Source organism: Semicossyphus pulcher, unplaced genomic scaffold (genome assembly GCF_022749685.1).
Source record: "Semicossyphus pulcher isolate SPU_LCO1_2020_fin unplaced genomic scaffold, fSemPul1.0.p SCAF_13, whole genome shotgun sequence".
In the NCBI taxonomy this organism is placed as follows: Eukaryota; Metazoa; Chordata; class Actinopteri; order Labriformes; family Labridae; genus Semicossyphus; species Semicossyphus pulcher.
Window position 1 is genome coordinate 18156711 of NW_027211637.1, and position 13726 is coordinate 18170436.

Sequence of the window (13726 nt, forward strand, 5' to 3'; positions counted from 1 at the left end):
ATCATGCTAATATCTAACAAAACCTCAGGGAAATGTTGCCTTACATCCTGACTTTTTTCATCCGTTATTTTCATGTTTGGGACACCTTCATCTGTATTTTTGCTTACATATCACCCAAACCAAGGTCCTTTAGAAATATATTAATGCTCTCCTCCTGACTGTGGCTGTCCTGTCCTGTATGTGCGACAGGTGTACCGTGTCACCGAAGGCGAGGAGCATTCATTTTTTTTCTCATCTCACCGGCCCCCCGGCGGCTCAGCCCGAAGGACGCCCTCAGACTTCCAGAGGGAGCAGTCATTCTTCACTCACACTGTGATGAACGATTGCAGTTAGACTGAGGCTGCTTGCTTTGTGTGTGAAGCCAGTCTGTGTGTGTGTGTGTGTCATTGTACTGTCTGCTGGAATAATAGCTGCACCTGAATGTCTCTGAGGATGAAAAGGGGGAATCTGTCAAGGTTCACTTCCAGGTCAAGTTCAGGGTCAAGTGCATTCTTGTTGCTTTGGTGCCTGCACTCATTGTGTGGTTTTCGATGCCTCCCGTGTGTAAAAAATTAGATTTAGCCTCTTTTTAGTTCTTATTTTTAACTTCTTTTCTATTTAGAATTAGTTTATCAACAATAAATCCCCTTTCTTAGTTATTCGGCGGATACTTGGCTTCCCTCATTGATCCGTGTAGTATGTCTAGACACTTCTCTTCCCTGTGGAGTAAAGGTCGTTGCCGGGAACGATGACCCCGAAATCTGTTTCCTCCAGCTATGATTTTCTCCTTGACTGCCTCACGGTGATGGAAGCAGTTTGCTGTTGTTACGGTTGACTGGAAATGGCGTGGTCTCTCTCTTTCCCCCCATATTCTCTGTGTCACTTCTCCTCCTCTCTCTCTGCTTCTGTCTTACGGTTGTCCTGATTCCCTCTCTTCTTCTCCTCCTTTCTCTGTCCCCCTGCTGAGATAACAGTACATTCCCTCCTGCACATGCACATTAGCATCATAATGGCTGCATTACCATCTTAGGAAATGGCAACACATTTGGTTTAACTGAGATCGTGTTTTTTTTCTCGACGCATTTACATACCACTTACCCATTCACAAACCCATGCTGCTTCGCTCTCACGTGTACATCACTGCAGGGAATTCTTAAGCTATTACTCATACATGACGCTAGGTTTCCATCTGCTTCATCGAGCAAATATCTGCCGCCTATCGTACTGTATTCCAGATGTAATTCCCCGGCTTTGGTGTATGAAATGGGAGCGATGGCTTGGAAAAGATTATAAAGCCAAGCTGATATTAGATGTGGCGTTTGCTGCAAAGTGACAGCATTTTGAAGTCTCTGTTTCGGGGAAGCATAGTGATTGAAGAGACTAAACCTGTTCACCTCTTCTTTGTCTGGAAGCATATCAGTAAAATAATACATCCTCGTTTCTCTCGTCCTCTCTCTGCTCGACAGGCTACTTCACTCAGATTTCCACGCTGGCAGATGTGCAGGAGAACGTGATGGAGTATCTCCACGTGCTGAGTCGTCCAAAGGTGATCGATCAGGAGCACGACACGGTGTGGACTGAGGCCTACATCGATAGCACCGTGAGTTAACTCTACCGCTCCTACATGGTACTGGACTTCACTTCCCGCAGAGCTCGCTCACCACACACAATCACACTGTGTTTAGTAGTGTGGCCGTTTTTACAGATTTCATCTAAGGCCATGTCTACACGTACACGGGTATTTTTCAAAACCTAGTTATTCTCTGTGTTTCGGCCTTCTGTCCACACACAAACGGCATTATAGGTCACTGAAAACGGATGTTTTGTAAAAGGGTGAAGACTTTTTGAAACATTGTTTCCACGGAGATGTGTAAAAGGGGGAAAATGGCGTTTTTGGCTCGTGACGTCAGGCTGTGCGCCGTTATCTCCTTTATGAGGCGTCACAAACGAGGCGACATTCCTTGCAAACATAACAAAAACAGTGATGCTTCTAACCTTGCTAACATGACTTCTTCCATGTTGATGGACAACATGACAGCTTCTTAAAAGTGAAGCCATAACATTTTAGCGCCCCCTGCTGACTGGCTGCAGTATAGGTCATAAAGCCCGCCTCCTCCATGTTAACAGAAGGGACATGAGTCAAACTATAAAAACAAAATACACACCAGTTAATTTTTAATTAGTAAATTGGTGCTGTAAAAAGGATGATTGACAGCTCTGTTTACAAATACGGCTCCTGCAGCCCATCGAGAGGAGACTAACTAAAACAATCACTGCAGTCATTGAAGTTTACATATCTGTGAACGTTTGCTTCAGACCAACACAAAGAAACTTTTCTGCTGTTAAATACGGCAACGTGCGGGATCTTTGCTGTTTTTCACCGTAGTTTAAGTGTGTGTGTTTGGTTAGCAGAAATGACTCCACCCGCTGATCTCTACTGTGCAGACTCTGACTCCAAATGACGTCACCATCACAATATAGCAGCTCCTATCACGGGGGCTATTTTGGCATCAATTCCGTACAATGAGAGCAGATGGAGATGTATCATCAATCTATATATACAGCCATGGTTTACACATACTGTATATGCACAGTTACTCGTCCACTATACTGAGGAACAGGGGTGTTTGTATTGCAGCCCACCAGGTAGTCTTCCGTCAATAGATTTTTTCAGACTTTTGATTGGCCGTGATTTTCTTTTTCTTCTGTGCATGACCGGGTTATATCGCTGCCTGTTGGTGTGGCATCCTCATGACAGCGTTTCTGTTCTGTTTTACGTTTTCTGTTGAACGGGAACTGTGCTTGTGTGGACTGGGTTTTTTGGGGGGGGTGGAACAAAAGAGGTAAAAACTCTGAAAAATACCTGTGTACGTGTAGACGTGGCCTAACTCTACTTAGAAAACTTTACCCATAATGCACTTTGTTTAAGCTTGTGTTCAAGTACATGTGCATGTCCAAGATCTTTTGAGTTATACAATCCAAAGGAGAATAGTATTGATCTAATCCAGGAAGGGCTCTTACGATGTGTTTCGCCTCTCTGTGTGTCTGACTGTGTGACTGTGTGTGTGCGTGTGCAGCAGATGGAACCATTAAGTGAATGAGCCTCCTGTGTGTGTTTGGGAGCTGTGTAGCTTTAGTAGAACATAAAGGGGCACATTGGTGAATTAGTCGCTGATATCTCAACCTCATGCCCCGACCTGAAACGCACACATTCACATCGTTTAAAAGTGGAAAAACTGCACACGCACGTTTTTACTTTTACTTTGCTTTGTATTGTGTCTTTCTGGCATTATCATCTCTAAAACACAATTAAGGATCCTCTGCTATTCATAATATACACACAATAGACTGACACATTTGTCCTCCACCATTTCTGCAAAGATTAGATACTGAAGAGATAGTGGAGTTCCCTCTGCGACCCTCAGGTTTTACCTTTTTCTGTCTTCCTCTGCTTCTTTCTCTCTCTCTGCCCTCATTATCCTCCATTTATCACAGTCAGAGTATATCCAGCCAACACTGACTCAACACTAACAGCTTAAGTGTTGTTTCCTCTGCTGTGACCCTCCCAGCCATAAAGTTCTCCTCTCTTGACACAGAGACTGTTTTTAAAGTTTGAAGTCGATGGCGGTGGATTTTACGCGCCCACTGGTGCTGGCAAAGCGGAAACTGCACTAAAAGGCTTTTGCACACTTCAACCCGCAAATATATTGACCCTTTCTTTCCTCCCTTCCTCCTTTAATCTGTTCCTTATAGCTCCCCCAAGCACAAAAGGTAAAAAATCCCTGATGTGAGGTCATCGCTGTATTGTGTTGTGTCGAGGCCTGGTGTGTGTTCTCGTGCATTTCATGTGCATGTGCGTTCTGGTCCCTGATCTCAGCAAGGTGATGTAATTTTGGGTGAACTAACCACCATACTGACCCCATGGCATTTTTTTCTGTGTGTCGGTGTCGTATGTCGCTCAACAACCTCCTGATTCAAACCATGCTTGTGGTGGTCATCGGTCCAGCTGATCGCTCTCTTCACGTCTGTTGCACACACTCATTGATCATTGGTGATGCTGTGTCGGCCGTGCTTCGCCAGTGTCTCCGGGGGCTGGCTGCGTGACCATGTGTGTAAATGTGAGGCTACATTTTTTCGCCTGTGTGGTTTTGGTGTGAAAACAAGATTGCCTGTTTTTGTTTGTTTCAGTAGAAATCTCCAGAATAAGCTGGTTTGTTATCTTCTGGGTGAAAATCCAATAGCCTCTAATGACTGGCGGGATGATCTGTTCTGATGCCTTTTTATCGTTTTCACTGTTTTATGAATCGTGTGTGGGTCGAGATAAGCAGCTCTATGATAATAACAATGATGACGGTGGAGCAGAAGATTGGCCGGGCAGTCCCATTAGACAGCTGGCAGGCCATATGTTTGACACCGTACTGTTAGTGTGATAGACCCGAGCTTATTGACATCCAAGCAGAAATAGATATCATATTGTCAGACATGATAATTGGGATTAGCAAGGAATCTGCGCTGCGTCTTTGCATGTAATCACCCCGGCACAGCTCTGGTCTGGGTGCTCTGATAGTAAGCAGACAGTGACAGAAACACACACACACACACACACACACATGGTGATAGTGTCTGATAAGAAGTTAGCAAAACTCCTGGGATTGGCTCAGTGTTCAGAAAGTGATGAGCATCCGTGCAGGGCTGATGTGTATCATCTTTCCAGATGCGCCCTTCCTCCTCTCCTCTGCATCCCTCCCAATAATCTTTTCACCCAGTGCATCTCCTCCTGCTTCCTCTTTTTCACTTCTCCCTCTCCAGCCCCCCCACCTGTCTTCTTCCCTCCTCTTCTGCTCCCTCTCCCTCCTCTCCTTCGTCTCCCCCAGCTTCATCCATCATTCTCCGCCTCATTTGGCTTTGTTTCCCACTCTGTCGGATGAACTGACACTAGAGCTCAGGGAGGATGGGGCGGGGTGGAAGGAGGTGGAGATTGGAGAGCGGTGCGAGAAAAGAAGGTTAGGAAATTAAAGAGAAAGGATATCGGGGGAAGTAGGGGAGATAATGTAAAGAAGGATGCGGGGTTGAGGAAAGGTTTGTGCTCTGAAGTTCAAAGAAAAGGACTGATATTTGGTAAAGCATGAAGACAGACAAATGGAAAAGCTGGGAGCAGTTTTAGGCGACAAATTGAAGCAGTAAGCTCTTCAAAAAGTTACACTCCACGATTTAAAAGCCGTAGTGTAAACATTGATTGAGCTTCCATATTTATACCCCAAAAAATCGGTGTGTCCAAAAAACTTGGACGCTAGCTCTTCTCCGCTTTGGGTGTGTGTTCGTCTTCCCACAGGATCTCACAGCGGGCTTTGGCATCCCTGCTTACAAACACCTACATCATTAAAACCTGCTCTCCCAGGTAACAAGGGTCACCCTGTCCACCAGAACACAATTTGTCACCGCAACCTAGATTACGAGGTGTCCTATGAGACACCAAACACGGGGCAGGGGTGTGTGGTGTGTGTGAGCCCTCTGAGGGGTACGAGTGTGCGAGTATGTGTGGGTATTTGTGTCAGCGGGGAGCGAGTGTGTATTCTTTTTTTATTCTCTGACCCACAGCGGGGGGAAAGGACTTCCACAGCCCATTAGCTGTGACTGATGCAGATCAAGCCGCAGAGGCAATGATGATGCAGAATTGGCCCGAATTTGTGCGAGTGAGTTCTGACCTTGGATGAGAGGTCGTGTATGATAAGTCAAATTCTAGATACAGAGCAGTCCTGTTGGGACTTGGGGCATGGTCATGTTGGAGGACAGGTTCAAGGCTTTTTCCTTTTGGCTTTGAGTCCAACAGATGCAGGTGTTGGCCGCCCTTTTTCATGCAGCTCTTGTTATCTGCTTAATTACAGTATCATTTCCCAGAGCAGCCGGGCAAGCCTGATTCTCAACAAATGCACATATACACCAATCAGCCACAACTTTATGACCACCTGCCTAATATCGTGTAGGTATTTTGCCGCCAAAAAAGCCCTGACCCGTCGAGGCATGGACTCCACTAGAGCTCTGAAGGTGTGCTGGCACCAAGACGTTAGCAGCAGATCCTTTAAGTCCTGTAAGTTGTGAGGTTGGGCCTCCATGGATTGGACTTGTTTGTCCAGTACATCCCACAGATGCTCGATTGGATTGAAATCTGGGAAGTTTGGAGGCCGAAGTCAACACCTTGAACTCGTTGTGTTCCTCAAACCATTCCTGAACCATTGTTGCAGTGTGGCAGGGCGCATCATTCTGCTGAAAGAGGCCACTAGAGGCCATTAGAGAATACTGTTTACATGAAGGAGTGTACTTAGTCTGCAACAATGTTTAGGTAGGTGGTACGGGTCAAAGTAATATCCACATGAGTGGCAGGACCCAAGGTTTCCCAGCAGTACATTGCCCAAACTGACACCTTTCTATCCGAACCGGAAGTTTTAAGCAGTTTGAGCTGCAGTATGTCTGTGAAGGTTCTCAGTCATCCAGGTCATGGCAATTCTAAGCTTAATCCAAAAGGCAACTGGGCTTGGTTGAAGTTCTTGAAGACGTTTCACCTCTTATCCGAAAGGCTTCTTCACTTCTAAACTGACTGGTGGTATATTTCTAGCTCCGTCCACCAGTCAGTTTCTAACTGAAGAAGCCTCTGGTGAAAACTGGTGAAACCTCTTCAAGAACTTCAACCAAGTCCAGTTGCCTTTTGGATTAAGCTTAGAATTGAGCTTCAATAGCTCTTCTGTCGGACCACAAGGGCCAGCCTTCGCTCCCCATGTGCATCAATGAGCCTTGGCGCTGTCCCCGGTTCACTGGTGTTCCTTCCTTGGACCACTTTTGGTAGGTCCTGACCACTGCAGACCGTGAACACCCCACAAGAGCTAAAGATTTTGTCGTCTAGCCATCACAATTTGGACCTTGTCATAGTCGCTTACATCCTTGCGCTTGCCCACTTTTCCTGCTTCCGACACATCAACCTCAAGGACAAAATGTTGCTGCCTAACGTACCCCACCCACTGACAGGGGACATTGTAACAAGATAATCAGTGTAATTTACTAAACCTGTCAGTGGTCATAATGTTATGGCTGAGTTTTGGAGTACAAAGAGTACATATTTCATGTGACTGCTCAACAACAGTTCACGGACAAACACTAAATGTCAGTCCGTACGTTTGCAGAGCGTTGATATATGATCCCTTACACCTGAGCCTGGAAATAGATTCAGTATTTTTAGATGAGCCTCTGCTCCTTCTTCCCCGTCCTTTGATCGATCCCGTACTCCAGCAGCACGGCCCTCCATTGTTACAGCAGCTGTACTTATGTGTGCTTTGTTCTCCCTTTGATGTCTAATACTACATCCTGGATTGCTATTACCAGCTGTCTGAGCTCAGGTCACCAATTCCCCTTTTTTGTCAGTGTCTGAGAGACACAGAATGGATGCTAGTAGTTTCCTGTCATTACCTGTTATTACTGGAGGTAAAGGGGGAAGGAGAGTGTGCAGTGTGTGTGTGCTCAGTTAGGAGGAGTTCCTGAAGAAAAAGCATCTGTTATTTAAGTCAATGTAACGTAATAGTGCTTTATTGATTGCTGCAGCACAAACAGATCACATGTGGCATGATGTATGTTCCTTTTCACATCTAACCTAAGAAAATCCTGGATATTACCCATAATGACTTTGGTTAACTCACACACAACCAGCACGATTGACTGATATTTAGACACTCTTCTGATTAGACAAGGTCAGACCCCTTTTTTTGCCGAGTGGGAAGCCTCCCTTCAGTATCTTCATAACAGAGTGGAGCTTTCATCTCTAATGGATCATCGTCAGATACAGACAGCCGCTGGAAAGATAAATATCATAATTATTCCAGCAGTCTTTAGGGAGGGAAGATACCCAGATTCAAACTAGCAGCGCTGCCTTTGGATGAGCTTATTCTGCGAGACATCAAAGGCAGGCTGTGATTGAACACATTTTAAGGCAAATAATCAACATGAATAAAACATGTCATGGAAGTTTTTGTAGGTCTCTCAAGAAGATAATATGACTCGGGCTGCTGCAGGAGTCCTATCAGGTTCTTTACTTAAGGAGCGTGTGCTACGCAGCTTGAGATAATCACTCACTGAGTGTCACCAATCAGGATGATTCATGTAATGTGCATGACGCCGTGCAATGTGTACGTTTCTCTTGTATAATGTTTCATCATGAGCGTTCCTCTTTTCCCCTTCCTCCTTCTTTCTCTCTCTCGCCCTCTTAATTGCCATCATTCTCTGTGTTTCTCTCGTGACACACAGCTGGACGATGGTCAAGGCCCGGTTCTGATGACCACGGTGGCAATGCCGGTGTTCAGTACCAAGAACGAGACCGTAAGTGCACAAACGGTGTCGCATTTATCTTCCCCCAACTTTCTCCAACAAACTTGCAGTTTAAATGTCTGTTTAAAAATCTGTGCAGTTACTTATGCATAACTTAAAAGGAAATAGCATTTGAGACAGAAATTACGAAATAATGGTTGATTATTTTCACACTGGATGAACTAATTTCAGTTTGATTGGAGTCCATAAATTAGGATACAGCCGAGCGTCACTGTTTGAATAAATATACATAGATTGACATTTTCTTTTTTAATAATCGTGGATCTGTAAGCAGCCGAGTTATGTAAGTAACCTTTCAAATGCAACTAAGCAAAACTTGTGATGTGCCTGCTTCCAGAGAAACCGAGGCATCCTCCTGGGGGTGGTTGGGACGGACGTGCCTGTCTCCGAGCTGCTCAAAGCCATCCCCAAGTATAAGGTACAACTCCCAACATCAATCACTTATTTCCACATATATGAACAGATTTCAGTGGCTTTATAACAAACCCTTCTATAGCATCAAACCAATGACTGTATAGATAGATGGACGACGCGTCTCCATCTGCTATCATTGTATGAAATTGGAGCCAGAATAGCCTTGTGATGGACGCCGCCATCTTGTGATGGTGACGTCATTTGGAGCCAGAGGTGCACAGTAGGGATCGGCCGCCATAGCCACTTCCGTTAACCAAAACACTGGTATTTTGATTTTATAGTTAGACTCATGTCCCATCTGTTAACATTAAGGAGGCGGGCTTTATGACCTATACTGCAGCCAGTCAGCAGGGGGCGATAGAGATATTTTGGCTTCACTTTTAGGGAACTGTCATGTTGTTCTTCTTCTATACAGTCTATGCATCAAACCCTCACGCAAGCTGAACTCCACAGTGCCGTAATTGAATGCCAAACCCTGAAGCAAATAAATCAGAGGTATTGTTGAATTTTTGACGCTGATTATTCACGGCTCCTTCCTCAATTCCATCGATGACAAGAAAATGATTCCCTATGAGTACTAATGCATTATTACAGTGTCTCCAGCCACCTCCCTTGCGCTGATTTATGTCAGTTGTACTTTTGAAACTCGGCTGGGTGTGATGTTTTGACATTTCAAAGTGTTTTATTTGTCTGGACATGGATGAATACCGTCATCCTCTTGCATTGTGCTGTCTGTTAGTTTCACCACAAAGACAAAGATGCAGCCAGGAAAAACGACAAAGAGCTTGATTATCCCCTACTTATAATTAGGCACAGATTTCTCATGCATCCGTTCTGTGTGTGTTTGCGTGTTTGTGTGTGTGTGTGTGTGTGTGTGTGTGTGTGTATGTGTGTATCCTCCTAGCTGGGCATTCACGGCTACGCCTTTGCAATCACCAACAACGGCTACATCCTCACCCATCCAGATCTACGTCCACTTGTGAGTATTACCTCCAGAATCAGACGCTCTGTAACAAGTTCACCGAGTGTGAAGCTTATTATCATAACAATCCAGAGATTGAAGTTCAAATGTATTAATTTATTTTGTACACGCAACTGAGGAATACTACCTTTCATATCAAGTCAATTACTGATTTCTCGTCACCTTGAGATACCGACTGACATCGAAAATTTGTATGTGGGTGCTCTGTGTGCCGTGCGGTGAGCGCGTGTTGGCTGCGAGGTGGTATGTAGATGAGAGGAGTGTGTTCCAGGCCTCCGCTGTGCCGTGAATAGACAGAGATACAGCTTCTGAATGGCTGTGATTAACTCTATTGTACTCACTCACTCCTCTCACAAGAGGATGAGGGGAGAGAGTGCAGAGAGGGAGGAGAGCGAGGAACCTGCTTAACGTGAGAAAAGGTGCAGGGTGACAAAGCAGGTGGCAACACCGGATGAGAATGGAGAGATACGGAGGGATGAGAGGAGAGCAGACATGGAGGAGAAGAGAGAACAGACAGACAGACAGATGGTTTAATAGTGGGCTAATTAAAGATGTTAATGAACAGTGCTTAACAACTAATGAGGGGTGGGAGGCTGTCCTCGCTGACAGATGAATGGAGAGGCAGAAAGTACACACATACAGTTTACACATATACGACACATCATGGATACGCCCAATACTCTGGCCTCTGCCATCTTTATTTAATGCCCATCAAACAAGGTTAGCCTGGTAGCTACAGAGTATTGCTTATGATTTTTTTTAAACTTAAATGACAAATGAACCCCAAATACACTTAAAATCCCACTCTAAAAATAAGCTGAATTACACTTAATATGCAGAATACAAGTTGCCACTTCTGGTATAATGCTGCAACAAAACAGTCGCTTCTAAAAGAATTTTAAAATGTGGCATTAAAATATATTTTATTTCTAGCTAGAGTAAGGTTAAAAGATCAATACCACCCTCGTATTACATGGCTGTGTTAAATACTTGATTCTAAATGGTTAATCACGGCATTCCGAGGTCTGTTATTTCTTGATAACATACCGTTGCTATGAAGAACAGACTGTTGCTAGGGATCGGGCTCTAATCACACAACCCGGAGGACGAACTGTAATCATATCAATCCACCGAAAGAAGTCCGGTAAATTTGACGTTGGTCTGTTTACAGAGGGAAAAAAGAAAAGAGACGAAAACAGTGGCGAGAAATTAATAAAGGTTAATGGTCGCAAAAACTGAAGGGTACGACAGGGAGATCTACAAAACTGAAGACGGAACATGAAGTAATGATTAAACGGAACACAAAACGAGATACAGGGGTGTTTAAAGACGGTGAATGGAAAAGAAAATGTCGACAGACTCCGACAGTGAGGAGACAGAAAAAGGCCCTGTTCCATTCCCTGATAACAACCTGCTCACTATACATTATCCCTTACATATCTGTCCATAGAGTGTTGGGATACCGCAAAGAGACTATAGGCCTAACTTAGCCTGACTTTCACAACCTAAGGTTCCAAAAAGACTACAGGAAGTTGGTGCTCCCTGCCAAGAACCATTTACAGCATGTAACCTCTTGTAAAATCCCACCTTGTTTTTAACGGTAACTGTTTCTGTACAAATAAAAATAATAAATATAAAGTTTACAGTGAGCTTTCAAGGTTCCAGTAGATTTATTTTTCCTATGAACAGAGCAGGCGTTTCCCCCTGCTTTCTGTGTCCTGTCCTGACAGAAAATAAATTACTTATGTGTGTTATCTTTTGTCATTTGATTGCTGCTTTTAGCTTCAAAAATAACGTGCATGTCCTTGCATGGTTTTAAACAAAATTTCTTCTACAAATGTCTCCTTGCGCTCTGGAAAATTTTAAGAACTCTTTTCCATTGTTCTTTTTTATGGCATAATAATAGTTCGTAAACAAGAGACTAATGACTAATTTATAAACAAATCAATCTGTAGTTATGGTCCCTGTGCGCTGCAGAATTCTCCTTGTGTTTCATGTTGTTTAGTCTCTCTGTATGTGCATACGTGTGTTTACATGGGCCTGTGTGTGCAGTATGGCGATGGCAAGAAGCGAAGGAAGCCAAACTACAGCAGTGTGGATCTGTCCGAGGTGGAATGGGAGGACAAGGAAGACGCAGTGAGACCCTTGTGTTCATCTACATTTAACATTGTTGCGCTACACCTCTGACTCTGATGTTTGAGATTTGCTCTGTGCTTTGTGCTTCTAGCTGAGAAATGCCATGGTCAACAGAAAGACAGGGACCTTCTCCATAGAGGTGAAGAAGAGCGTTGACAAAGGGGTGAGGAACTGAACGTTTAAAATATGCACAAACACACATGAAGGAGAAGTTTTGTGACGGTCCCAAAGGGTGTGCCAGAGAAAATACTCAGCAGGGAGAATCCACTCTGCCAAGGGGTTGTTACACTCGGCACAGCGATGTTCAGGATTGACTTGGGGATTTTGTTTTCAGATTTTGTTTGCTCTGCATGCATGGGTGTGTGTCTGTCTGTGTGTGTGAGCCCCTTATCTCCACCGAGCACATGTTGCTGAATACGGGAGAGAGACAGCAGCCCAATGATTCTCTTTTACGACTTGCCTATCTGAGAGAGAGAGAGAGAGAGAGAGAGAGAGAGGCATTCAGGTGTGTGTGTGTCTGTGTGCGTGTGTGTGCACTTTGCATTTTCAAAGCTTAGTAAAGAGCATTTTACATAACCCTGACTATTAAGCGTTTAGTATGTAAATGCACATCTGCACACACACTCTAATGTAGACACACATGCATATCCAGAAGCCTTATCCAAACACTCACATGCTGCACAAACACATCCATCTGCAGAGTCAGTGGCAGACTGTGAACCCCAGCAGGAACATCATGCACCACTAGATGGAGCCAGACTGCAGAGAATCACATCAGATAACCGCTGTCACACTGCCAGCTGTTTACTGTGGCATGTAATGGAAGGCATTAATCTATGTCATTTCAGAAACGTGTTCTGGTGTTGCATAATGATTACTACTACACAGACATCCAGGGGACTCCTTTCAGGTAAGAGAACAAAGTTTATAAAGGCTAAAGCATCAATAGTTCCCGTGTTCTTTGCAAAACAAGATGCTGGTGAAGCTGGAGATGTGTGTTAAGAGAACTATTGTTATTTTTAGTCTGGGGGTAGCTCTCACCAGAGGCCACGGCAAGTTTTTCTTCAGAGGGAATGTGACAGTGGAGGAAGGTAGGGAATCCTTTCTTTTTCCTTCTCTGCTTTGGTAAAATGTGTTTTGTGTAATGTATTTTGAAATGTTGTGTTTTGACCTTCAGGGCCACCGTAGGGTTCAGATTTGTACAACAGAAAATATTAGCATTGCATATAAAACTATGTTATATAATGTAAAACTCCATTACAAGTAAATGTCCTGCTTTCTGAATTTTACAGAGGTAAGAAATAGATTAAAGGATATTATGCATATGCTCATAATATACATACATTTGTATATGTATGCACTGTATTTGTTTATTAATATTGAGTTTTTTTACTAGCCACTTTTGCACACATTTTTTGTTACATTTCTTAGCTATCTTTTCGTGTTTTAATCTGGTCCAGAAACTTATTTTAGTATTTTTATGTGTAGTTTTTATGTGCTAAATGTTTTATGTTCAGTGTCAGATGTGGTGTCTTAACTGTCACTAAAGCTGCTGTGACAGTGTCATTTCCTTAGGATTAATAAAGTTCTATCTATCTATCTATCTATCTATCTAGATAACTAGTTGGCTAGCTAGATAGCTAGCTGGCTAGCTAGATAGCTAGCTAGCTAGCTTGCTGGATGCTTAATAAATGACATTCAATAATGGCTTCTAATTACCTGAGACATATAAGGAGTTGTTTGCGCTAGTTTATTAATTTAGTTAAAGCTTTAACAGCACATTAGTCTTTGCTATACTAATAGTGAACTTATTAATTGTTTTACCAGGTTTATTTTTTATTTTTT

At 43.7% G+C, this 13726-nt stretch overlaps 1 protein-coding gene across 1 annotated transcript in view; it reads left to right on the forward strand.

Annotated features, from left to right (window-relative positions):
- The window catches only part of cacna2d3a (calcium channel, voltage-dependent, alpha 2/delta subunit 3a), a 129936-nt gene that overhangs the window by 81973 nt on the left and 34237 nt on the right, over positions 1-13726 (forward strand). Inside the window, exons 12-20 of the mRNA XM_069659573.1 lie at positions 1446-1579; positions 3733-3750; positions 8269-8340; positions 8687-8767; positions 9668-9742; positions 11798-11881; positions 11973-12044; positions 12730-12791; positions 12905-12972. Coding sequence (XP_069515674.1) covers positions 1446-1579; positions 3733-3750; positions 8269-8340; positions 8687-8767; positions 9668-9742; positions 11798-11881; positions 11973-12044; positions 12730-12791; positions 12905-12972 — 666 coding nt within the window. The remainder of the gene's footprint in view (positions 1-1445; positions 1580-3732; positions 3751-8268; positions 8341-8686; positions 8768-9667; positions 9743-11797; positions 11882-11972; positions 12045-12729; positions 12792-12904; positions 12973-13726) is intronic.